The sequence below is a fragment of the Rhinoderma darwinii genome, chromosome 1 (assembly GCF_050947455.1).
Source record: "Rhinoderma darwinii isolate aRhiDar2 chromosome 1, aRhiDar2.hap1, whole genome shotgun sequence".
Taxonomy (NCBI): Eukaryota; Metazoa; Chordata; class Amphibia; order Anura; family Rhinodermatidae; genus Rhinoderma; species Rhinoderma darwinii.
The window spans coordinates 518,155,994-518,178,049 of record NC_134687.1 but is presented as its reverse complement, the minus strand read 5'-3'; the positions used below and the strand labels follow the sequence as shown (position 1 = coordinate 518,178,049).

Here is a 22,056-nt window from a genome sequence, read left to right as displayed (position 1 = left end):
TTGATCACCTTTTTATCACTTTTTCAGGATTCACAGAAAACAGCAATTTTTCCATTGTTTTTTTATTTTATTTTTTACGGCGTTTAACGTGCGGGTTAAATAATGTAATAGCTTTATAAGCGGGGTCGTTACGGACGCGGCGATACTAAATATGTGTAACTTTTTTTTTTCCTTTATTTTGTTTTTTTTTTAATAGTAAAGCATTTTGTAAGGGGAAAAAGTGGGTTTTTAATTTATTTTTTTTTCACATTTTTTTTTAATTAACTTTATTCAATTTTTTTTTTTTACTTGTCCTACTAGGGGACTTTAATATGCGTTCATCCGATCGCTTTCATAATACACTGCAATACTTTTGTATTGCGGTGTATTACTGCCTGTCCGTTTAAAACGGACAGGCATCTGCTAGGACATGACACCGGTATGACCTAGCAATGCATTTACTACAGGCAGACCTGGGGGCCTTTATTAGACCCCCGGCTGCCATCGGAGACACAGACACTCGGCGATCTTATTTAGCGCTGCATCTGAGGGGTTAAACGGTTGAGATCGATACGAATATCGATCTCACCCGGTCGAGCAGGGACGCCCCCAGCCCTCAGCTACCTCTGGCAGCTGAGAGCAGGGAGATTTAACAGCTCCCTGCTCTGTTTATTTATTCTGATGCAGCGCCGTGAAACGGCTATTGCATCAGAATAAAGCCCAGTAATGACCGCCGTGAAAAGGCTAATCGGCAGTCTTTAAGGGCTTAAAGAACATTAACAGTGGAGCAATTCTTCATCATAGATCAACAAAGAACGGGTTAATAGATAATACCTAATTGTTGTTCCTTGAAGTCGGTCAATCTTCTTGTTTAATTCTGCAATTATGCTGTGAAGTTCTGTGATTCTTTCCTCATATCGTAATGTTGTCCTCTCTTGCACATCCTCATGGTCCCTCATCAGATGGGACTGTTCACACTGGTAAAAGTAAGGACACAGTTAACAGAGTAATAATCATTATATGCATGGGATAGGTTTATATTGTCTGAGCAAGAAAGGAAGTCCAGTAATTCTATTTCTTAATGTTCAGTATATTAATGTTAACATCTTTTTTTTCTGTTACAAAACAAAGAATCCATGCTAGACAATGATAATGTTCGGCTTGAAAGAATAGTCATTACATGGTGGCAAGACATTCACATGACAAACTTGTGACAGAACAGAATAAAAGTGTCCCACTGAGTATTTATGTACAAGATTCCCATGAACTCTATAAAATCCGACATAAAAATTAGGCCGGGGCCGCAATGGTCAGCAAAAGCTGCATGTGTAACATGGGGACTTTGCTACAGGTTTGACCGCAAATTTTACCCCTCTACACTGAAAGAGGTGAAACCGGTCACGATGCTGCGGATTATAAAATACGTGGGAAAAATTCTGCAGCACGTGGCCGAGATTTTATTAAAATCTCATCCAAATGGCTGATACTGTAATCCGCAGCATTTCAGCTACATGTGTCCTTAGGCTGTATTCACATATCGGACAACTTGCAAAAACCACGGTGTGACTGTTGTGTGAACACCGCCTAAAGCCTCTTTCAGACTTTATAATCGAAGCGTGAGGCCACATGCATAACAAGATATTATAGTATCGAGAGGAGTATTTTATAAAGTATGATTCACACTATGTGGCACAGTAATTATTATTCTGGGATTTCTTCAGATCTGCAATATATTTTGTGCAAAGACGTAACTGCAAAATGCGGTCTACACATTTCACACTCACTACAACTATGGTCTCAAGTGGCTGGTAATATTTTAAAACTGTTGAATAACCAATAGCTAGTAGTTTAATAAGCGCATTTTATTAATGCTTTCTAATGGGTTTTTTTTGGGGGGGGGGGGGGTCCTAAAATCCTGTAGCCAAATGTACGGTAAAAGTCTATAGCAAAACATCTTCATAAATAGCATTGTGGCGTGTTCAAAACGCAGTATGCTCTAGATGAGATGTATTTTTCTCCATAGGCTTCTAAATAGAACGTGTAAAACAAAATCCCTGGAAAAACACTCATACAAAAACAAAAAGACAACATTAAAAACGTACATAAAAAAGTACTTCCTATGACTGGTTTTGTTAAGGAGATCTAAGGGCCTGTTCACATCAGCATTCAGTTTCCTGCGCTATTAACTGAGCGAATGATTCCATCAAAAAAACTGAAACCTTACGGAACGGAGACAAACAGAAACCATTAGCAACAGAGGCATTACCATCGAAATCAATGTTAAAGCAAACGGAAGCTTTGGTTTCCGTTTGCCTTTCCGTTGATGCGTTCCTCCGACGGAAAGGTCTGACGGAATTCATCAATGGAAACCGAACGCTGATGTGAACACACCCTTATGGAAACAATGAGGCTATGCCACAATCATGCCACGATTCTACAGCAATTCACATCACCAAATGTCACCGTGTAGCCCTAGCAGAATTCTAATCATAACAAAAAAATATATAGAAAATATATGAGATTTGTGGGAACATGGAAAATATAAGTCTATTGCAGATATTACAGTTTAGTGAGAACGGAGAAGCATATTTCTATTAGGGATGTCACGATATCGTACCAGAATTTGGACTTCGATACCGATACTTCGTGTAGTATTGCGACTTCTATACCAAAACAATATTTTGGCAATAGTAATAAAAAAGAAGTTCTTCCATTTTCTGATGTGAGGCGCGAGGTGTGATGAATTTTGAATGTGCCTCACATTAATAGTAAATAACCCCATCATGTTTCTCAGTCATATTGGGTTAATGTGTGAGGTACATGATGGGGTTAATTACTATTAATGTGAGGCACATGAAGGTTAAATTTATCACACCTCGTGCCTTACATTAATAAGTGATAGAAAGCAGTTTTTATTTTATTTTTTTACAGCGCACACATCATAAAGGATGCAAAAAAATTGTTGTGCAGGTTATTACGGCCGAGCCAATACCGGATGTGTATATTTTATGTATTGAGACTTATTTTAATGTTTAATGTAAAAAAGGTGTGTGTGTGTTTTTTTTAAATTTAATATTACTTTGTTTTTACTTTATTTTTAAACTTTAATGTACTGGCATATATCTTTATACTGATAGTACACAGGGATATATCAATATTACAGCACATTAGCCTGTGTACAGATAGTATGCCCTAACAGGAAATATGGTAAGACAGCCCTGGGGTCCTTCAATAAACCCTGGGCTGACTGCCCATATATGGTATGTCCCTCAATCGCGTCACATGGATTCCTGTGATGCGATCCAAGGGGCATCCCCCCTTCTCATTTTCCCATGAATGCTGCAGTCAGCTTTGATCACAGCATTCAGGGTAATCACGGCGGAGATGAGAGGTTTCTCTGATCTCCGCCGTTCTAGAGCGGGGCTGCGGCTGTGTATCCTGACAAGTGCGCGCGCGGTCAGAATGTGGTGATGCAGCCGGCGCTGTACTAATGAGCGGCGGTTCAGGCCCTAAAGACAGAACATGGGGGTGTTTTAGTGCGCCCGCCATGTTCTGCCTTCAGTGCCGCTGGCCGCATCACATTATCCTGACGGCGCGCACTTGTCAGGACTCAGAAGCGGAGCAATGGCTTTATTACACAGCCGCAGCCCCGCTCTCATACATTCATGTGTTACTATACTGAAATAATATACATGAAACGGTATCGAACCGTGTGGGGGTGCACAGTATCGAAGCATCGTGCATCCTTAATTCCTATACATTCTGATAGATGTTACAATTAAGGCCTCATGCACACGAACGTGTTTTTGCAGCCACAATTCACCCGCAAATCCGCTGGTTAATAGCGGTCCCATTCATTTCTATGGGTCCATGCACACGACCGTGGTTTCCACGGTCCGTGCATTGCCTGGGAGCCTAGACTGCAAAAAGATAGGACATGTCCTATATGGGACACATTTTGCGGTCCTGGCTCATTGAAATGAATGTACATGGACATGTGCACGGCCGGTGACTTGCGGGTGGCCCGCGGATGACGTACGAGCGGCAAATCACGGGCCGCACACCACTACGGTCATGTGCATGAGACCTAATGGTAAACTTCCTGATTTATTGGATGCTTTATGTTTTTATAGAAAAGACCAACAAAACATCAAATTGGAACATACTAACAGAAAATTACTAAAAGCAAATAGTTTATTGGTTATGCCGAGAACAGAAAGAGAAACAAACATGATTGAAAGACTTTTAGGGTCTGTAGAAATATATCCCCAGGGGCTTCTCTACGTGAGGAAGAGGATTCATTTGTACAAAATAAATGAGGGTTTTCTTTAGAAATTAAAAAAAAATCAAAGGACAAATAAACTTCCAGTCTATATCACTTTAACTAAAAGCCACCAGATGCTGAAAACATAAAACCGATGTCATTTCAGGCTTTTTGAAATTACGAAAACAATCCAAATCATACAAATTAAGGATTTCTGCACAAGCCAAGGCAGAGCTCCATACCGCAGTGCACTACTACAGTACAGGCATTTAGTGCCACTGTGAGGCACTATACTATACTACTATAGAAAACCTGTTACAAAAGGAATAATAAGTATTGGTTTTGACTTCTTAACGCCTTGTTTTGGGAACTGGTTTCTCATTGTCCCTGGCGTTCCTCTGCATTCATAGTTGCTCTTCTTACTCTGAACTTCTGGTTTCCTTTGTCTTTTAGCGATTATGTCGTCTTCTGACAAATTTGTTCTTTTTGGCGACATTTTCTTAGTGCAATTACACCCTTTAAGGCAATTAATACTTTTTAAAACTGATACGCCTTTTAAGGTTGTTTTGCTCCTTAGAGCAGTTACGCCACTTAAAGGGGTTTTCCAATACTTTTTTTTATTTCTTAAATCAATGCAATGTTCCTCTATTAAGATATTAGTGCACTCTGTCTAGCTTTTTCTTGATAATAAATGGTTTTAGTAACATTACTCCCTATTGTTTACCTGGAGAGGTTTGTTTTGCTCAGTAAGTTCATTCCTCTTCTCTTCCTGTGTTTCTCCTCCCTGCATGCACTGCTCTAGTCCCAGCATGCAATGTGCATGCAGCAGTGCACTTGCTCCGCCTACTACACCCAGCTCTACTAACTTCTGCAATCCCAGTCTTCATTTTGGTGCTCTCATTCTATTACTGCTAGCACAAGCTGAAATCACTGGATATCTGCGTTTTTAAACAACACTGACCCTATATGATGATACGTAAAGTTTGGTCTTTATAATTATAAGTTTTCTAAATGTATATTAACTGTTTATACAGTCTTAGTTTTAAATACTGTATTTTATATATATATATAAAATAAAAAAAATTGAATTCTAACATGTGAATTGGGATAAAAGGAGCAATACCTGTGGATCGCCGCTGCATCCTGTGTCGGAGATTCACAGTGAGCAAGAAAAAACTAAAGGGAAGCAGCGCTCCTAACTAGCCATCGATGAAAAATAATTCCCCTTCATGTAACTCTGCTACCTGTCAACTGAAAAGTCATCCACCACAGGGAAAAATGTTAGTCCATCATGTCTGATTCCCAGGTGTTTCTTTGCGGTACTCCTCTGTGTGGAAACATTTTTCACTCTGGCAGCTGATTTTTCCATTGACAGGTAGCAGAGTTACACAACAGGAAAACAAATTCCCCATCATGTAACTCTGCTACCTGTGAACTGAAAAGTCATCGGCTGTTTGAAGGGGGTGCACCGCTCGTATAAGCGCTGCTTCCCCTTACTTCATCACACTGTGAATCGCTAACTAGTTCGTATAGAAGCGAAGTATTGCCTAATTATTTTTTTTGGGCTTCCAGTTCAGTTCTGAAGTGGCTTTGAGGGGCCTATATATTAGACACCCCTATGAAACACGACATTTTAGAAACTAGACCCCTCAAAGTATTCACAACAGCATTTAGAAAGTTTATGCACAAAATGTTTTACCAGAGAAACGCAACTCAATACTTATTGTCCAGATTCTGCAGTAGAAATATCCCACATGTGGCCCTCGGGCGGTAATGGACTGAAGCACCGGCCTCAGAAGCAAAGGAGCACCCAGAGGATTTTGAGGCCGCCTTTTTATTAGGCACCATGTCCGGTTTGAATAGGTCTTGTGGTACCAAAATAGTGGAAACCCCCAAAAGGTGATCCCATTTTGGAAACTAGACCACTTGAGGAATACATTGTAGTTTTCTTGGGGTGCATGCAGCTTTTTGATCAGTTTTTATTCTATTTTTAAGTGGCGCGGTGACTAATAAACAGCAATTCTATTGTTTTTTAATTCTATTTTTGTTACAGCGTTCACCGTGCGCTATAAATGACATATTCACTTTATTCTATGGGGCGATACGATTAGGGCTCATTTACACGAGCGTATTATACGTTTTTGCAACGCGCGTCGCAGGGACCTATGTTACTCTATGGGGCCGTGCAGACAGGTACGTGATTTTCACGCAGCGTATGTCCGCTGCGTGAAACGCACGACGTCCTATATTTGTGCGCTGTTCGCGCATCACGCACCCATTGAAGTCAATGGGTGTGTGAAAACCACGCATGTCGCACGGAAGCAATTCCGTGGGACGCGCGTGATTCACGCAACAGCACTGTAAAGGATGAATGAAAACAGAAAAGCACCACGTTCTTTTCTGTTTACAAACATCCAAACGGAGTGTCATAATGATGGCGGCTGCGCGAAAAGCACGCAGCCGCGCATCATAAAGGGCTGACACACGGAGCTGTTAAGTGCTTTTTGCGCACGCAAAACGCCGCGCTTTTTGCTTGCACAAAACGCACACGCTCGTGTAAACTCGGCCTTACGGTGACACCAGATGTTTATAGTTTTTTTATGTCTTATGGCGTTTGCACAATAAAATACGTTTTGTAAAAAATCATTCACTTTTTGTTACCTTATTCTAAGAGCCAGAACTTTATAATTTTTCCATCAATAAAGCCGTGCGAGGACTTATTTTTTGCGTAACGAACTGTAGTTTCCATCAGTACCATTTTTCGGTAAATGCAACTTTTTGATCTATTTTTAATACATTTTTTGGGAGGTGAAGTGACCAAACAATTGTGATTGTGGTACGGTTTATTATTATTTTCTTTTACGGCGTTCACCGCGCGGGATAAATAACGAAATAATTTTGTAGTTCAGGCCGTTACGGACGCGGCGATACCAATTATGTATCGTTTATTTATATATTTTTATTAATAAAAAAGGACTGATAAGGGAAAAAAAGGGGGATTTTTTTAACTTTTAATTTCTTATTTTTACACATCTTTTTTAACTTTTTTTTTTACTTTATTACTTTGTCCCACTAGGGGACTTGAGGGCAGGAGGCCCTGATCGCTATTCTAATACACTGCACTACATCCGTAGTGCAGTGTATTAGAACTGTCAGCTATTCACTGACAGCAAGCATAGTGGGTCCTGACTTTGTCAGGACCCACTAGGCTTCCGTCGATGGCATAGCCGGACGCCTTTGTTTGGTGTCCGGTTGCCATAGTAACCATCGCCGGCCGCTATCGTGTAGCAGGCCGGCGATGGTAACTTAACCCCTAAAAACCCGCGATCTCTATAGAACGCGGCTTTTAAGGGGTTAGACAGCGGGGACACAGCGATCGGTCCCCGCTGTAGGAGCTGCGGCAGCTGCTGTACGAGACAGCAGCTGTCACAGCTCCTGCACCTGTCGGGAAGACGGCCGAAACGGCCGTTATTCCTGCAACTTCGTATACACACCGCTACACACCTTCAACCTTGCGCATGCGCAGTGTAATATACACGGCCGCTGAAGACGCAGCCACATAATTTCACAGAGCATGCGCGGTGGAGTGTGTTCACCACGCATGCTCTAATTCAATAAAGAAGCACGTGGTACGGTTACGTCATTTTTGACGTAACCGTACAGTGTGTAAGCCGGAAACCGGAAGCAAGGCAGAAGACCAAATGGACGGGTCTGCACAGGAAGTGCAGATTTTGCATTGCTAAGGGGACGGCGACGGAGGAGGATATACGACGCTACAGCCATCTGATGAAACGTAAGTACATTGGAAAGTTATATCTTTTTCATTGTTTTATTTAAATAAATGTAATTTTTTAGTTCCGGAATACCCCTTTAAGGTGGTTACGTCTCTTTGGGCGTTTTTTATCCTCTTCGGGCTTTCCCCCTCTTCACCACCTCTGGCTTTCCCCCCTCCCGCTTTTATCCACTCCCACCACTCCTACTCGAATATCCACCACTCGAAAACCCTACGCTTCAACTCGAATATCCACCACTCCCACACACCAGGTCCTCGCCCAGTATATATAGGATTCTCATCTAGAAGCAAAGTTTCGAGGGGAGAGCAGCTTTGTAATGTGATGGAGAATATTACAATATTTTCTTAATATTTCCTTACGTATGATTCTCCCAGAAGTAGACTATGGTATCTTAGAATTTTAGGTACAACATATTTGGGATCCATGATAGGAATACCAATAGCAGCAGTGTATAAGAGACTTAAAGGGGTATTCTCATCTTGATAAGCAAACCTAAAAAGTTCATCAACTAAAAGTTATGCACTTTTGTAAATACCTCTATTTTTTGAAAAGCTGTAGTTTTTTGAGATATCAAGGCTCTATCTCCATGACATACCATCTTTGTATATTGCTCATTGCCTAGTGATCCGGCCAACGCCGATTTCCTTTAGAGGTGGCCGCGCTTGCACAATTATTTCCTCTCCATTCGTTTGAGAGGATGGACAGCCGCGTTGAAAGCGCGTTAGGTCCCGGCCATCTCATCGTGAACACTTGCGCACGCTCAATAGGTCCCGGCAGGGGGGGGGGGGGGGGTTGTGAAGAGAGCGAGATAGATTTTGTTCATTTGCAACGATGTGTGTAAACTGGTAATTGCGGGAATACAAAGTGGGATTATCTCAACCACGCTTAGCTTGGTTGACACTATCGTTTAACCACCTTTACTCTCGATGCTACTAGTACTACAGTATCTAGCAGCATCGGGTGCACGCTCTAAGACAGCAGAGATGCTTGATTGACATCAAGCTTTTCATGCCCCCATTTAGAAAATAGAACAGGGAGTAGCTGCATTGAAAAGCTTATAAAAAATATGTTAGAAAATGAATACAAAGTATTTACATCATTAACCCTTTAAGCATGCGGTCAATTTTGGCCTTGAGGACAGAACAATTTTTTTATATTTCCCTCTTTGCATCCCGATGCTCATAACTTTATTTTTTGTACGACGTAGTTGTATGAGACTGTTTTTTGCGGGATGAGTTGTACTTTATGTAGGTACCATTTTTTGGTGCAAATACATTATCGTTTAACTTATATAAATATTTATTTTGGCGAAAATGCTGAAAAAAAGCAGTTCCGCTGCAGTTTTAATATTTTTTTTTTTACACCATATACCGATCATCATAAATAATGTTATATAGTTGTTGTATAGGTTGTTACGGTTGTGGCGATACCAAATATGGCTATATTATTTCATGTTTTGGGACTTAAATAGACTTTTTAAAATATATTATAAAAAATGTGTATTTCTGTGCATTTTTTAAATTTATCATTATTAGTTTTTTTACATTAATTGAACGTTTTTTTTTTTTTATTACCATAAAGGGATTTTTCATTTTTATTTTTTAACTGTAATGTACTGGCATATATCTATATGCCAGTACATTAGCCTGCGTACCGATTGTACACAGTGTACTGATTGTATACATGCAGTTGTTAGGGCATACCTCAGTATGCCCTAACAACAGGAAATATGTTCAGACAGCCCTGGGGCCCTTCAATGGACCCTGGGCTGTCTGGCCATACAAGTTATGGGCTTTGATCGCGTCACAGAGATTTTCTGTGACGCGATCAAAGTGCAGTCCCCCCTCCTTGAACGCCGCGATCAGCTTTTATCGCGGCATTCAAGGGGTTAACGGCGGAGTGATGTTTCTCTTCTCTCCGCCATTAGAGCAGGCCGTAGCTGTGTATTACAGCCGTTGCTCAGCTCTCGATCGCTCGCAGAGACGGCTGTCACACAAGACGAGAATGCTCGTCCTAATGCACGAAGTACCCGCCGCTCAGGACGAGCATTCTCGTCCTGTGTCGGCAACCAGTTAAACTAAGAATTGCCATTTTTTTTTTTTTTCAATGAATATGAAACAAAGGCTTCACTTGGGAATAACCCTTTAAGTGTCAGCTAGACCAATCGTTTGGTACACACATTTATCTTTTTTTTATGGTTCACACTTAGGGACCTCGGTAACCCCATGATCAGGGACTGCGATAAGAAACGTGGCTCTGTCGGATACTGTAGCTCAGCCCCAGACTGGGCCACAGTACAAGGCACCGTCACTTTTGCATATATGTCGCTGTGCTGACTGGCGGGGGTCCCAAGAGCTGAATTCGCACATATCATACATTGATGGCCTAACCAAGGGATTAATTTGGTAGCGGCTGTGCCTGGTATTACAGCTCAGCCCTATTCACTTAAATGTTACTGACCTGCAGAGTGCAGTCTGTCTTTTTCGTCTGGTTCTAGCACTCCACCTCCATTTGGCCTAGGATTTTTTATTTGCAGAAAACTGCTCCTACCCAATTGTTCTCAGTTGGCCTCAGACTACAAGGAAAGGTGAGCTCTTTCCATCTGTTCATTTTTTGTGGTATGGTGTGGTAATCTTTTGTTGCTGTGGAGCTGTATCTGTGTGGGGGGAGGGGGCATGGTCCAGAGCCAAGGTGGCTTAGACCGTCAGCATGGGTGCTGTTGGTCTATTGGGTTGCTCCCTCTGTAGGTGCTGTGTTGCAGCGGCATTCATTGCCATGGGATACTACACTTGGTAGAGTTGGGACTCACTTGAAAGAGGTCACCGTGAAGTGGCAAGTGGCTTATACAGTTTGATCAAAATGTTTACTATGAACCTCATGTTCGTACATTTTATTTTGCGGAGCCGCAATAGATCAAGTATAGCAAGTGGACGTGCGGTCCGGGTTTTCTTTCTCCCCTTGGATATACTCTAATATTTACTTTTTTGTATTTTAGGAGGAAACACTGTTTAAATCCTTAACCCCTTCCCGACATATGATATACAGTTACGTCATAGCCGGGTAGAGGAAGTATGGAGCGTGCTCAAGGAGTGAACCTGCTCCATACGATGCGGGTGTCGGCTGTTTGTTACAGCCGACACTTCAAAGTAACGAGCGGCATCGCGCTCGATCCCGCTCGTTTAACTCGTTAAATGCTGCGGTCAATAGCGACCGCAGCATTTAAATCGTTAGAAAAAAAGGGCGGCCCCCTCTAACAGCTCATCGTGCCCCCCACAACGCAATCGCAGGGGAGCGATGGTTACTATGGCTGCCTGGGGGCCCAATGAAGGCCCCCCAAGTCCGCAATCTTTGTGCACCTATTAAGCTTTGGGTTTAATAGATGCCTGTCAGAATCACAATATAATGCAATACATTAGTATTGCAGTATTTCGTGCAAGCGATCTAAAGATCGCTGGTTGAAGTCCCCTAGGGGGACTAATAAAAAAAAAAAAAGTAAAAAGGAGTTAAAGTTTTTTTTTTGTTTAACAAAAAAAAAAAAAAAAAAATATATATATATATATATATATATATATATATATATATATTAAAAGTTCAAAAAACCCCCCTTTTCCCATTTTCCCCCTAGAGCATAGTAAAAAAATAAACATAATTGGTACCGCCACGTCCGTAAAAGTCTGAACTATTACAATATATCATTATTTAACCCGCACAGTGAACGCAGTAAAAAAAATAAAATTTGTAAACGCCAGAATGTCTATTTTTTGGTCACCTAATCTCCCACAAAACATGAAATAAAAAGTGATCAAACCGTCGCATGTACACCAAAATAGTATTATTAAAAGCTACAGCTTATCCCGCAAAAAATAAGCCCTCATACCACTTAATCGACGGAGAAATAAAAAAGTTATGGCTCTCGGAATTTGGCGACGCAAAATAAATGTTCTTTTTTACACTTAGGTTTTTACTTGTAAAAGTAGTAAAATATAGAAAAAACTATATATATTTAGTATCGCCGTAATCGTATTGACCCACAGAATAAAGTTAACATGTTGTTTTAATTGCACAGTGAATTCTGTAAAAACGGCGCGCAAAAAAACACGGAGGAATCGCTGTTTTTTTCATTTTCTACCCCACAAATAAATTTTTTCCCGTTTCCTAGTACATTATATGGCAAAATAAATGGTGCTACGAAAAACTACAACTCGTCCCGCGAAAATCAAGCCCTCATAGGACTATATCGACGGAAAAATAAAGACGTTATGGCTTTTGGAAGGTGGGGAGGAAAAAACGAAAATTAAAATCTGAAAAAGGGCTGCGGCAGGAAGGGGTTAAAACAGAAAAAAACCTATGTATGCAATAATACCTGATAGATCTTCTAGAAAATCTAAACAGGTTAACGTTCTTGCACAGAAAATTGATAAAAGATTGCGCAAATTTACTAGTCACCGGGGCTGCACTTGTGGGTGAAAGCTCCAGACAAGTCCAATCTTATTCCTGATATTACTATACACGGAATAGTGGAAAAAGAGTGGCGACCTGAAGATTAATACAAGAGGTTAAAAGTGAGTGATAGAGGGGCGTGGCTAACAGCAAACCAGGATGGAAGCTTTCCTAGTGGGATCCAGGTGGGCAGACTAAATCTGAAGCCATCCTCGCCTCTACGCCTTCGTATTGAGAGTTTCGAGGCGACAGTCTGCAAGGCCATCACCTGCCCTACAATTAAAGCCGAAATTGGCCAAATCGGCAACATTTCGTTTTTGGGTCTACTTACCATGCCGGAGCCGGGGACTATATTTCCGGCCTCCCCTGTACGCGAGTCCCGCGGCCTGCTTCTCCTGGAGCCCCTGACGTAAGGGAGTGAGGGAGCACGATCCGGGACCCCTCCGAGACCTGCACTAACTCCTTGGGTCCACGTGAGTACCCAAGTACCCCTAGTAGCCCTGCCACGTGGAGAACGGGAGGCACGGCTGCCATCTTGTTGCTTCCTCTATAGGCCTGCATAGAAGCCTGCGCACCACACCAGAGACTTCACATATCTCATTGCCTACGTTAACCTGGGACTATTCTCTGGGCTGCACATTCAAAAACTTACCACCAGATACATTTTGTGTCTTTTGGGACTCCAAGGGGGCGGTAACTTACAGAACAGCCACATCTTACTTCGGATTCGATCCCAGCTCCTCGCCAAACGAGCCCTCCGTGTCACAGGACTGTGAATTTGGCTCCACACATCGTGGTACTATCGACGCCTGAGTTGGGCACGACGGCAGCCCCATACTCCTCAGGGTCAGAGAGCTACATTGCCCTCACTGCCTTGGCACCAACGGTCGCCGGTCATCTTACCCGCCTTCACCTAACTCATTGGCATCCCGCCGGTATTACACCCTGCATCAGCAGAAGCCCCAAAGGGTGTCCTGCTGGCCTTGCACACCTACCTGGTGATACGACTACAGCAAAGACTACAACGCTGAGATCATACATTGATACAGGCTTATAATAGCTCACTGGCTCTGCTTAACACCTGGAAAAACCTAACCCACTACTCACACTCACTGAAACGCCCTTGCTTAACTCCCCTCCTGACTGGGATACACCTCATACACAGTGGCTAAGACTCTCTGGGATCTCATTCTAAACAGTTTTCTTCCACCCGACTTGGAGGGACCGCATTGCTCCACGTGGCCCTTATACTCTTCAACCACCTAACAATCTGGACGCCATCTTGTAATAGAATCTAAGCGCGCAGGTGGTCTGTCAGTGCTCCCTATTTGTGTCATATACCTGCTGCCTTCTTGATATGGACAAATACTTCCACCCATCAACTAGTGCTATGCACAAACGTAACACTAGATCTTCTATTACTCCGAGTTCTCCCCACTTAAACCAAAAAGCCGGAAAATGCACTACTGCAACCATGACATCGCCTTCGCAGACGGAAGATCCTCAATTAAGCCCTGCTTACTCATGCCCGGACACTTCGCCTTCATACTCTCCTCTGATCAGTCCTGCTGACCAGTCTCTTCCTGAAAAAAACGAGGCGGCTGCAGTGGCACAGGAAGTTTCCCGCTTGCTCATCGCTGATATTCGACAAAGCCTGGAGGCACTTCACACATCTATCAATAATGCATTATCTCAAATTACTTCCAACTCCCAAAGACTGGGATAAGCCGAACAAAGGATCAGTACATGAGAGGACACTATTCACACTATACAACAGTCTTCCTCCTAACAAGTATCGCACGTGTAACTCCTACTTGACCGTTTGGAGGCCCTTGAGAACAGAAATAGAAGAAGCAACTTGCGCTTTATTTGTATTCCTGAGTCAGTCAAGGGAGACGACCGGTTCTCCTTTCTATCACATGACCTCATGCAAGCACTCTGCTTCCCCACTGATCACCCAATGCGTCCCATTGAGCGGGCCCACCGACTGGGCAAAAAAACGGACAACCATAGGAACAGACCCTGCCCTACAATGGCCAAATTCTTCCAATTTCTCACCAAGGAGCGAAAACTTCAGAGTTACAGGAAAAAAAAGAGATCTGGAAGTAAGAGGTCACAAAATTCTAATATTTCAAGATTTTTCGGCATCTGTGGCTCTTAGGCTGGGTTCACACTCCGTATTTACGGACGTAATTCAGGCGTTTTAGCCTCGAATTAAGTCTGGAAATACGGCTCCAATTCGCCGGCAAACATCTGCGCATTCATTTGAATGGGCTTTACGATGTTCTGTGCCGACGGTCATTTTTCTTACGCGCCGCTGTCAAAAGACGGCGCGTAAAAAAAGACGCCCGCGTCAAAGAAGTGCCTGTCACTTCTTGAGACGTAATTGGAGCCGTTTTCTATTGACTCCATGGAAAAACAGCTCCAATTACGTCCGTAATGGACGCAGTGAAAAGCGCCTGCACATGCCATTACATTTGAAATTCCGGAGCGGTTTTCTCCTGAAAACAGCTCCGTAATTTCACCCGTAACGGAGGCTGCCGTGTGAACATACCCTTAAGAGGAAGGCTTTCTCTGAGGTCTGCAAACATCTTGTGGAGACGAACGTCCGGTTCTAACTACAGTACCCAGCCAGACTGCGGGTGACCGTGGAAGGCCGCACCTTCTTTTTCGACGTCAAGAGCTAAAAGTCACTTCCTCCCTGAAGGAGTGCTCTCTGGACTGACCATGCACTTCATCGATTGCTATGTTGCTGCACGACATGATGTCCACTAAACTACATTACGTTCTTGTCACAGTTCTAATATTTTATTTGTTGTTTTTTTGCTCCCCCCTTAACCTTTTCCCTAGGATCATGCGCGAGTCACCTTTCTTTCCTTTGCGACCAGAGGAGTCGGCTGACTGGGACAGACATCTCAGGTTGTACACATCTATTGACTTTATGTTTTTCCTTTGTATTGGTATAGGTTAATGGCTCTCCACCATGCACATGGACACACAACCACAACCCAGCTAGATCTTAAACTATTGTCTTGGAATGTAGCGGGGCTGCATACCCCAATTAAGCGAAAGAGAGTTCTCTCACACTTACACAAATTTAGACCTCATATTCTCTTCCTGCAAGAAATGCATTGGAAGCAAGGAGATCAATGCACCCTTAAAGCTCCATGGATAGGTCAGTGTATCTCGGCTTCATTTCACTCCAAAACTACAGGAGTCGACGTGCTCATAAACGAGAATGTAGACTACGTGATACACGATACATACAACGATCCTGAGGCCAGATATATTTTTGCAGACATCACAAATTCCCACAGGTATTCCCTCCTTAATGTTTATGCCCTGAATTCACCCAATGCTGAATTCTTCTCCCACGTCCACAACTTCCGCCTAACCAGACCACTCTCTACAATAATATGGGGAGGGGATTATAATGCAACGAATGACGCCTCCCTATACCGCTAAAATAATTCCACACATGATACTCCAACCGCTAAGATTTTGGCAACTCTACGGTTTCACCTACAACTTTGTGACCCATGTAGACTCAATCTTACAGCCCGAGACTTTACATTTTACTCCTCAGTTCACGACTCCCACTCTAGAACAGATAATTTCCTTATATCCACTTCACTATTCCCTGATGTAATGGATGCTGCCATACATAATATAATAATTTCGGACCATGCCCCATTTCGCTAACTGTTAACCTTAGAGCTACCCGGACCACTAGTAGAAACTGGCGCTTTCCCACATATCTGATGGACTCAGATGATTTTAAATAGTTCCTGATCCGTGAGTGGGCAAACTATGCAGCTTTATGCACAATAAATAGCATGTGGATGACACTAGCCTCTTTTGGAGAACCTCTAAGGCTGTCATGCGTGGATATAGCATAGCTTATGTTTCTCACAAGAGACGCCCACAGACTGCTCGCTATAACTCTCTGTATGGCAGTTTAACGGATGCCCATGCCCGACACATAGCTAATCCCACTCCGGAAATGAAACACTACCTAGATTCGCGTCGGCTACTTGACACCTTTTTACTAGGACAGGCCCAATGGTCGAATGACACAGTTAGAAATAAATATCTCAAATGGGGAAATAAAATGGGACGTCTGCTCTCCAATCTTATTAAAACACCTAAATCTAACTACAGAATTCTAAAACTAAAGACTAATGGCGTGTCCCCCCCGCCCCACCCACCACCGAGCCTACTACTATTCAACAAACATTCATGGAATATTACAGAACATTATACTCACCCTCAACACCGGACCCCCAACTAACCCGACACTTACTGAATGATACATCTCTCCCTAAACTAAACTCAAAACAGACCTTGCTCTCCCAACCAATCACTGAAGGGGAGATCAAATCGACGATCTCGCACCTCTCAAACAGCAAATCTCCAGGCCCAGACGGTTTATCGGGAGAATACTATAAAATTCTAAAACCATATAGTGCCTACACTTGTGACCCTATTCAATCTAATTTACATAAACAATACTCAAATACCTAGATTTCATGACTCCAGGACAATCCTGATCCCTAAACCAGCCAAAGACCCTACTTTAGTACAATCCTATAGACCAATCTCTCTCCTCAACCAGGATTATAAACTGCTCCCTAAAATCCTAGCTAATAGACTACAACAGGTACTCCCATCGCTTCTCACGTCGTCCCAACTAGGGTTCCTACAATACAGTCACTCCTCTAAAGGCATTAGACTAGCAATAGCAGGTACCATAGCCGCTCAATCTAGATCGGCTCCCTAATCCATGCTTCGCAGCCTGGATGCTGAGAAAGCATTCGATAGTCTCTTGGACGTTCTTAAACTCCTTTTGGGCCTATTTTCTCTAATTATGTACAACTAATGCAGCCACATCCTTCACTTCCTACTCCTGGGAAATTCGTATCTCAGCATTTGCTGATGACGTATTGCTATTTATTTTCAACCCCAGACAATCGCTCCCCTCTGTCCTCTCACTTATCGAGACATATGGACCACAATCAGGTTTCACCATTAACTCACAAAAATCAGAAGAATTACTCCTTAAGGGCCCATCTCCGCCTTCTTGGGCTGCGAGACTGCCACTCAAATGGTTGAGAGTTCACATCACCTATTTAGGGACAACCCTTACAAAAAACCCGCAAAAATTATACGCTGATAACATAAACGCACATATATAACATCTAAAACATCTAAAACACCTATTACACATTTGACAATCTTGCACCTTCTCCTTCTCCTTCTCAGGCAGAGCCAACTTAATAAAATCCGTGGCCTTCCCAAAACTCCTATCCCTTCCCATATATTTAAAATCTAAAAACGAAATGGTAATCATGGCCCTCTACAGAAAATTTATTTGGAACAATGGTTGACCTAGGATAGCCATGAGGATCCTCCAGCAAACAAAATTCAATGGCGGCATTAACTTTAAACATCCGCGATTATAACCGGGCGTCTAAGAATTGTGGCAGATTGGACACACAACACCTCGCACTACTCCGAACCTCTCGTGCAGGCGCAATTTGCCAAACCCCAGTCTTTATTATACATCCTGCATGCCCCTAGTGACAGCATGACAGACGAGGTTCGCCTTAACCCTCTCCTCTCCTCAGTCATCAAGACATAGCAGATTGTGTGCAAAAGAGCCGACTTGACTCCCCATGCTCTACTATTATTACCATTTGTAGGTAATCCTGATTTTCAACACTGACATCCTGCTGGAATATTTACGCGCTGGGAGGGGGAGGTGTGAGATGCATCTCCGATCTATTGCTGACGGATGCCGCTCGTCCACTGGCGTTTGGGGAATTTCAAGACAAATTCCATTTCTCCTCTCAGGCGCTATTTCCATTCTTGCAGGCTTCTAGTTACATTATAAAAAATCATACACCAGATCTCTCCCAATCCCTCACAAGACCTGGTGGTTAACCTAATTCTCAAAACTAAAAATACAAAGAGAATAATATTGTTGTATTATAATTTCCTGAGATCTCCTATTGATTACATTACCCCCACAACAGGTGCACATTCCTGGCTACAACATTTTCCCACACTATCCATCAAAGATATTATGGATAGTTTATACACTGCATCAAGACTTCTTCCGTCAGAATCCTACTGGGATATGGACTGAAGATTGGGGATATGTAGGCTCTATGGACAATGAGAAACTTCTTAATGGGCAGAATTCCCACATCAGCTTGCCCCAAATGTTCTGAAATGAATGCTGACCTCTATCAGTGTTTTTGGGGCTGCTCCATTATCCGCCAATTTTGGAAAAGAGTTGAAGGCTTTGCATTCCAACACTTCGTTAATTTTGTGCGGCTCTCCACTTCTTGGGCAATTTTTGGTATTTTGGACTTTAGACGCTCCTCCGTGCGCTTCAAATGCGAAAAAAAATACTGTTTATAGTTTATAGCGCAGCCAGTAAGACCATCCTACAGGAATGGCTTTCGCCTGAGGCACCACCCCTGAAAATGTTTTTAGAAAAGCGCTCTCATATTTTCAGGATGGACTGGGTGGAGGCTACGCTGCACAAAGAAGCGAGAGTTAAAAAATTATTTTCCTTATGGGAAACCTTTATTGACACGCTCCCACCCAGGATAAAACAGAAACTGAACACCTGCTTCCAGTATACCACATGGTATCTTGAACAGTCGGTGCTCCACCAATTACCCTTTGTTGAACGGTTGTGTTATTGCCTACACTATACTACTCTAATGATTGAGCCTTTCGCCTGCCTATAAGTGACTCGCGCATCTTCCTCTATAAGATAAGCCCACTCCCCTGTTGTCGATATCTACGTTAATGACCAACATATACAACCTAGAGATGAGATCTGTTAAACATATGTTTCTGATTAAAGAGGCTCTGTCACCAGATTTTGCAACCCCTATCTGCTATTTCAGCAGATAGGCGCTGCAATGTAGATTACAGTAACGTTTTTATTTTTAAAAAACGAGCATTTTTGGCCAAGTTATGACCATTTTTGTAGTTATGCAAATGAGGCTTGCAAAAGTCCAAGTGGGTGTGTTTAAAAGTAAAAGTCCAAGTGGGCGTGTATTATGTGCGTACATCGGGGCGTTTTTAATACTTTTACTAGCTGGGCGCTCTGCAGAGAAGTAACATCCTCTTCTCTTCAGAACGCCCAGCTTCTGGCAGTGCAGATCTGTGACGTCACTCACAGGTCCTGCATCGTGACGGCCACATCGGCACCAGAGGCTACAGTTGATTCTGCAGCAGCATCAGCGTTTGCAGGTAAGATCGATGTAGCTACTTACCTGCAAACGCCGATGCTGCTGCAGAATCAACTGTAGCCTCTGGTGCCGATGTGGCCGTCACGATGCAGGACCTGTGAGTGACATCACAGATCTGCACTGTCAGAAGCTGGGCGTTCTGAAGAGAAGAGGATGTTACTTCTCTGCAGAGCGCCCAGCTAGTAAAAGTATTAAAAACGCCCCGATGTACGCACATAATACACGCCCAGTTGGACTTTTGCATAAATATAAAAATGGTCATAACTTGGCCAAAAATGCTCGTTTTTTAAAAATAAAAACGTTACTGTAATCTACATTGCAGCGCCTATCTGCTGCAATAGCAGATAAGGGTTGCAAAATCTGGTGACAGAGCCTCTTTAACTATTGTTCTGCTTATATTTGGAGCTTCTGAATCTGATGTTCTTACTGCATGTGATGTCCGATTATGTACTGGATATGTGGATGTACAATACCAATGCTGATTTGTGTCTTCCGTCCTGCTCTGCTCCCCTTCCCCCCTCGTTATACTTAAAGTGTAGCTAAACGTTTGACAAACTTCTGACACGTCATAGTGACGTCAGAAGTTTGGATAGGTGGGGGTCCGAGCACTGGGACTCCCACCAATCGCTAGAACAAAGCAGATGTGTGTGAGCACTTAGCCGCTTCGTATCTGTTCGGCTATTTCCGGAAAATAAATGTATCTGTGTACGGACTCAATAAAAATTCTATGAGTCCGTACTCTAATACATCGGCTTTCCGGAAAACGAGCACTTCGGCTGCTTCGTTCTAGAGATTCGTGGGGGTCTCGGTGCTCGGACCCCCACCAATCCAAACTTGACATGTCTCTACGACATGTCAGAAGTTTGTCAAACGTTTAGCTACACTTTAAAATTTGCTGAAACCAAATAAAAACATTTACAAAAAAAAAAAAAGAAGATAAAAGAGGCTCTGTCACCAGATTTTGCAACCCCTACCTCCTATCGGCGTTTGCAGGTAAGTCGATGTAGCTACTTACCTGCAAACACTGATGCTGCTGCAGAATCAACTGTAGCCTCTGGTGCCGATGTGTCCTCGCTCGTCTGACACGATGCAGGACCTGGGGCAGGAAGTGACGTCACAGCGTGATCTCTCGAGAACACGCTGTGTCTGTGCACTGCCAGAAGCTGGGTGTTAACGAAGAGAAGTGGATCATGCTGATTCGTCAGGATCATACACTTCTAGTCACAACGCCCAGCTAGTAAAAGAAGTAAAAACGCCCAGATGTACATACACAATACACGCCCAGTTGTACATAACTTTAAACACGCCCAGTTGTACTTTAGAAAGCCTCATTTGCATAAATATAAAAATGGTCATAACTTGGCCAAAAATGCTCGTTTTTAAAAAAAAACAAACGTTACTGTAATCTACATTGCAGCGCCGATCTGCTGCAATAGGAGTTAGGGGTTGCAAAATCTGGTGACAGAGCCTCTTTAAGGGCCAGTTAACACAATTTTTTGAGACAGTATTTTCTGCCTGCAAAAAACTGTGTGAACATAGCCTAATACAGGACATGTTTTAACTTCACAAGCGGCACTAAAAACACAACTTACTGCAAGTGGTGTTTCTGTAATAATTTATAGGGATGCGGCTTGACGACTCCTAAGGCCTCATGCACACGAACGTATTTTTGTCCTCCCGTAAATACTGGCGTAAATACGGGTCATCGGTCACACGTATTCGACCCGTATTGCACCAGTATTTACGGACCCGTGCCCGTAAATACAGGTCCGGTGTCACCAGTATTCCACCCGTATTTACGGGCACGTTTTCGCTGCAAAATAGCACTGCACTAATCGGCAGCCCTTCTCTCTATCAGTGCAGGATAGAGAGAAGGGACAGCCCTTTCCGCAGAAAAAGTAAAAGAAATTCATACTTACCCGGCCGTTGTCCGACCTCCCTGGATGACGCGGCAGTCCATGTGACTGCTGCAGCCTGTGATTGGCTGCAGCGGTCATATGTGATGAAACGTCATCCCAGGAGGCCGGACTGGAGGAAGAAGCAGGGAGTTCTGGGTAAGTATGAACGTTTTTTGTTTTTTTACAGGTTGATCTATATTGTGATCGGTAGTTTCTGTCCAGGGTGCTGAAAGAGTTACTGCCGATCAGTTTACTCTTTCAGCACCCTGGACAGTGACTATTTACTGACGTCGCCCAGCAACGCTCCCGTAATTACGGGTGCACACACGTAGTCACCCGTAATTACGGGAGCCCCAAAGACTTCTATGGACCTGCCCGTGCCGTAATTACGGCCTGAAATAGGACATGTT

At 43.0% G+C, this 22,056-nt stretch overlaps 1 protein-coding gene across 5 annotated transcripts in view; it reads right to left on the bottom strand.

The window, feature by feature from the left end:
- The window catches only part of LOC142659973 (colorectal mutant cancer protein), a 271,048-nt gene that overhangs the window by 106,555 nt on the left and 142,437 nt on the right, over nucleotides 1-22,056 (bottom strand). For 4 of the 5 annotated variants that reach the window (XM_075836625.1, XM_075836622.1, XM_075836638.1 and 1 more), the window contains one exon: nucleotides 814-956. In XM_075836625.1, the coding sequence (XP_075692740.1) occupies nucleotides 814-956 (143 nt within the window). Of the gene's footprint in view, nucleotides 1-813; nucleotides 957-10,497; nucleotides 10,719-22,056 lie in introns of those variants that run through there. The other variant, XM_075836633.1, reaches the window with a different exon arrangement.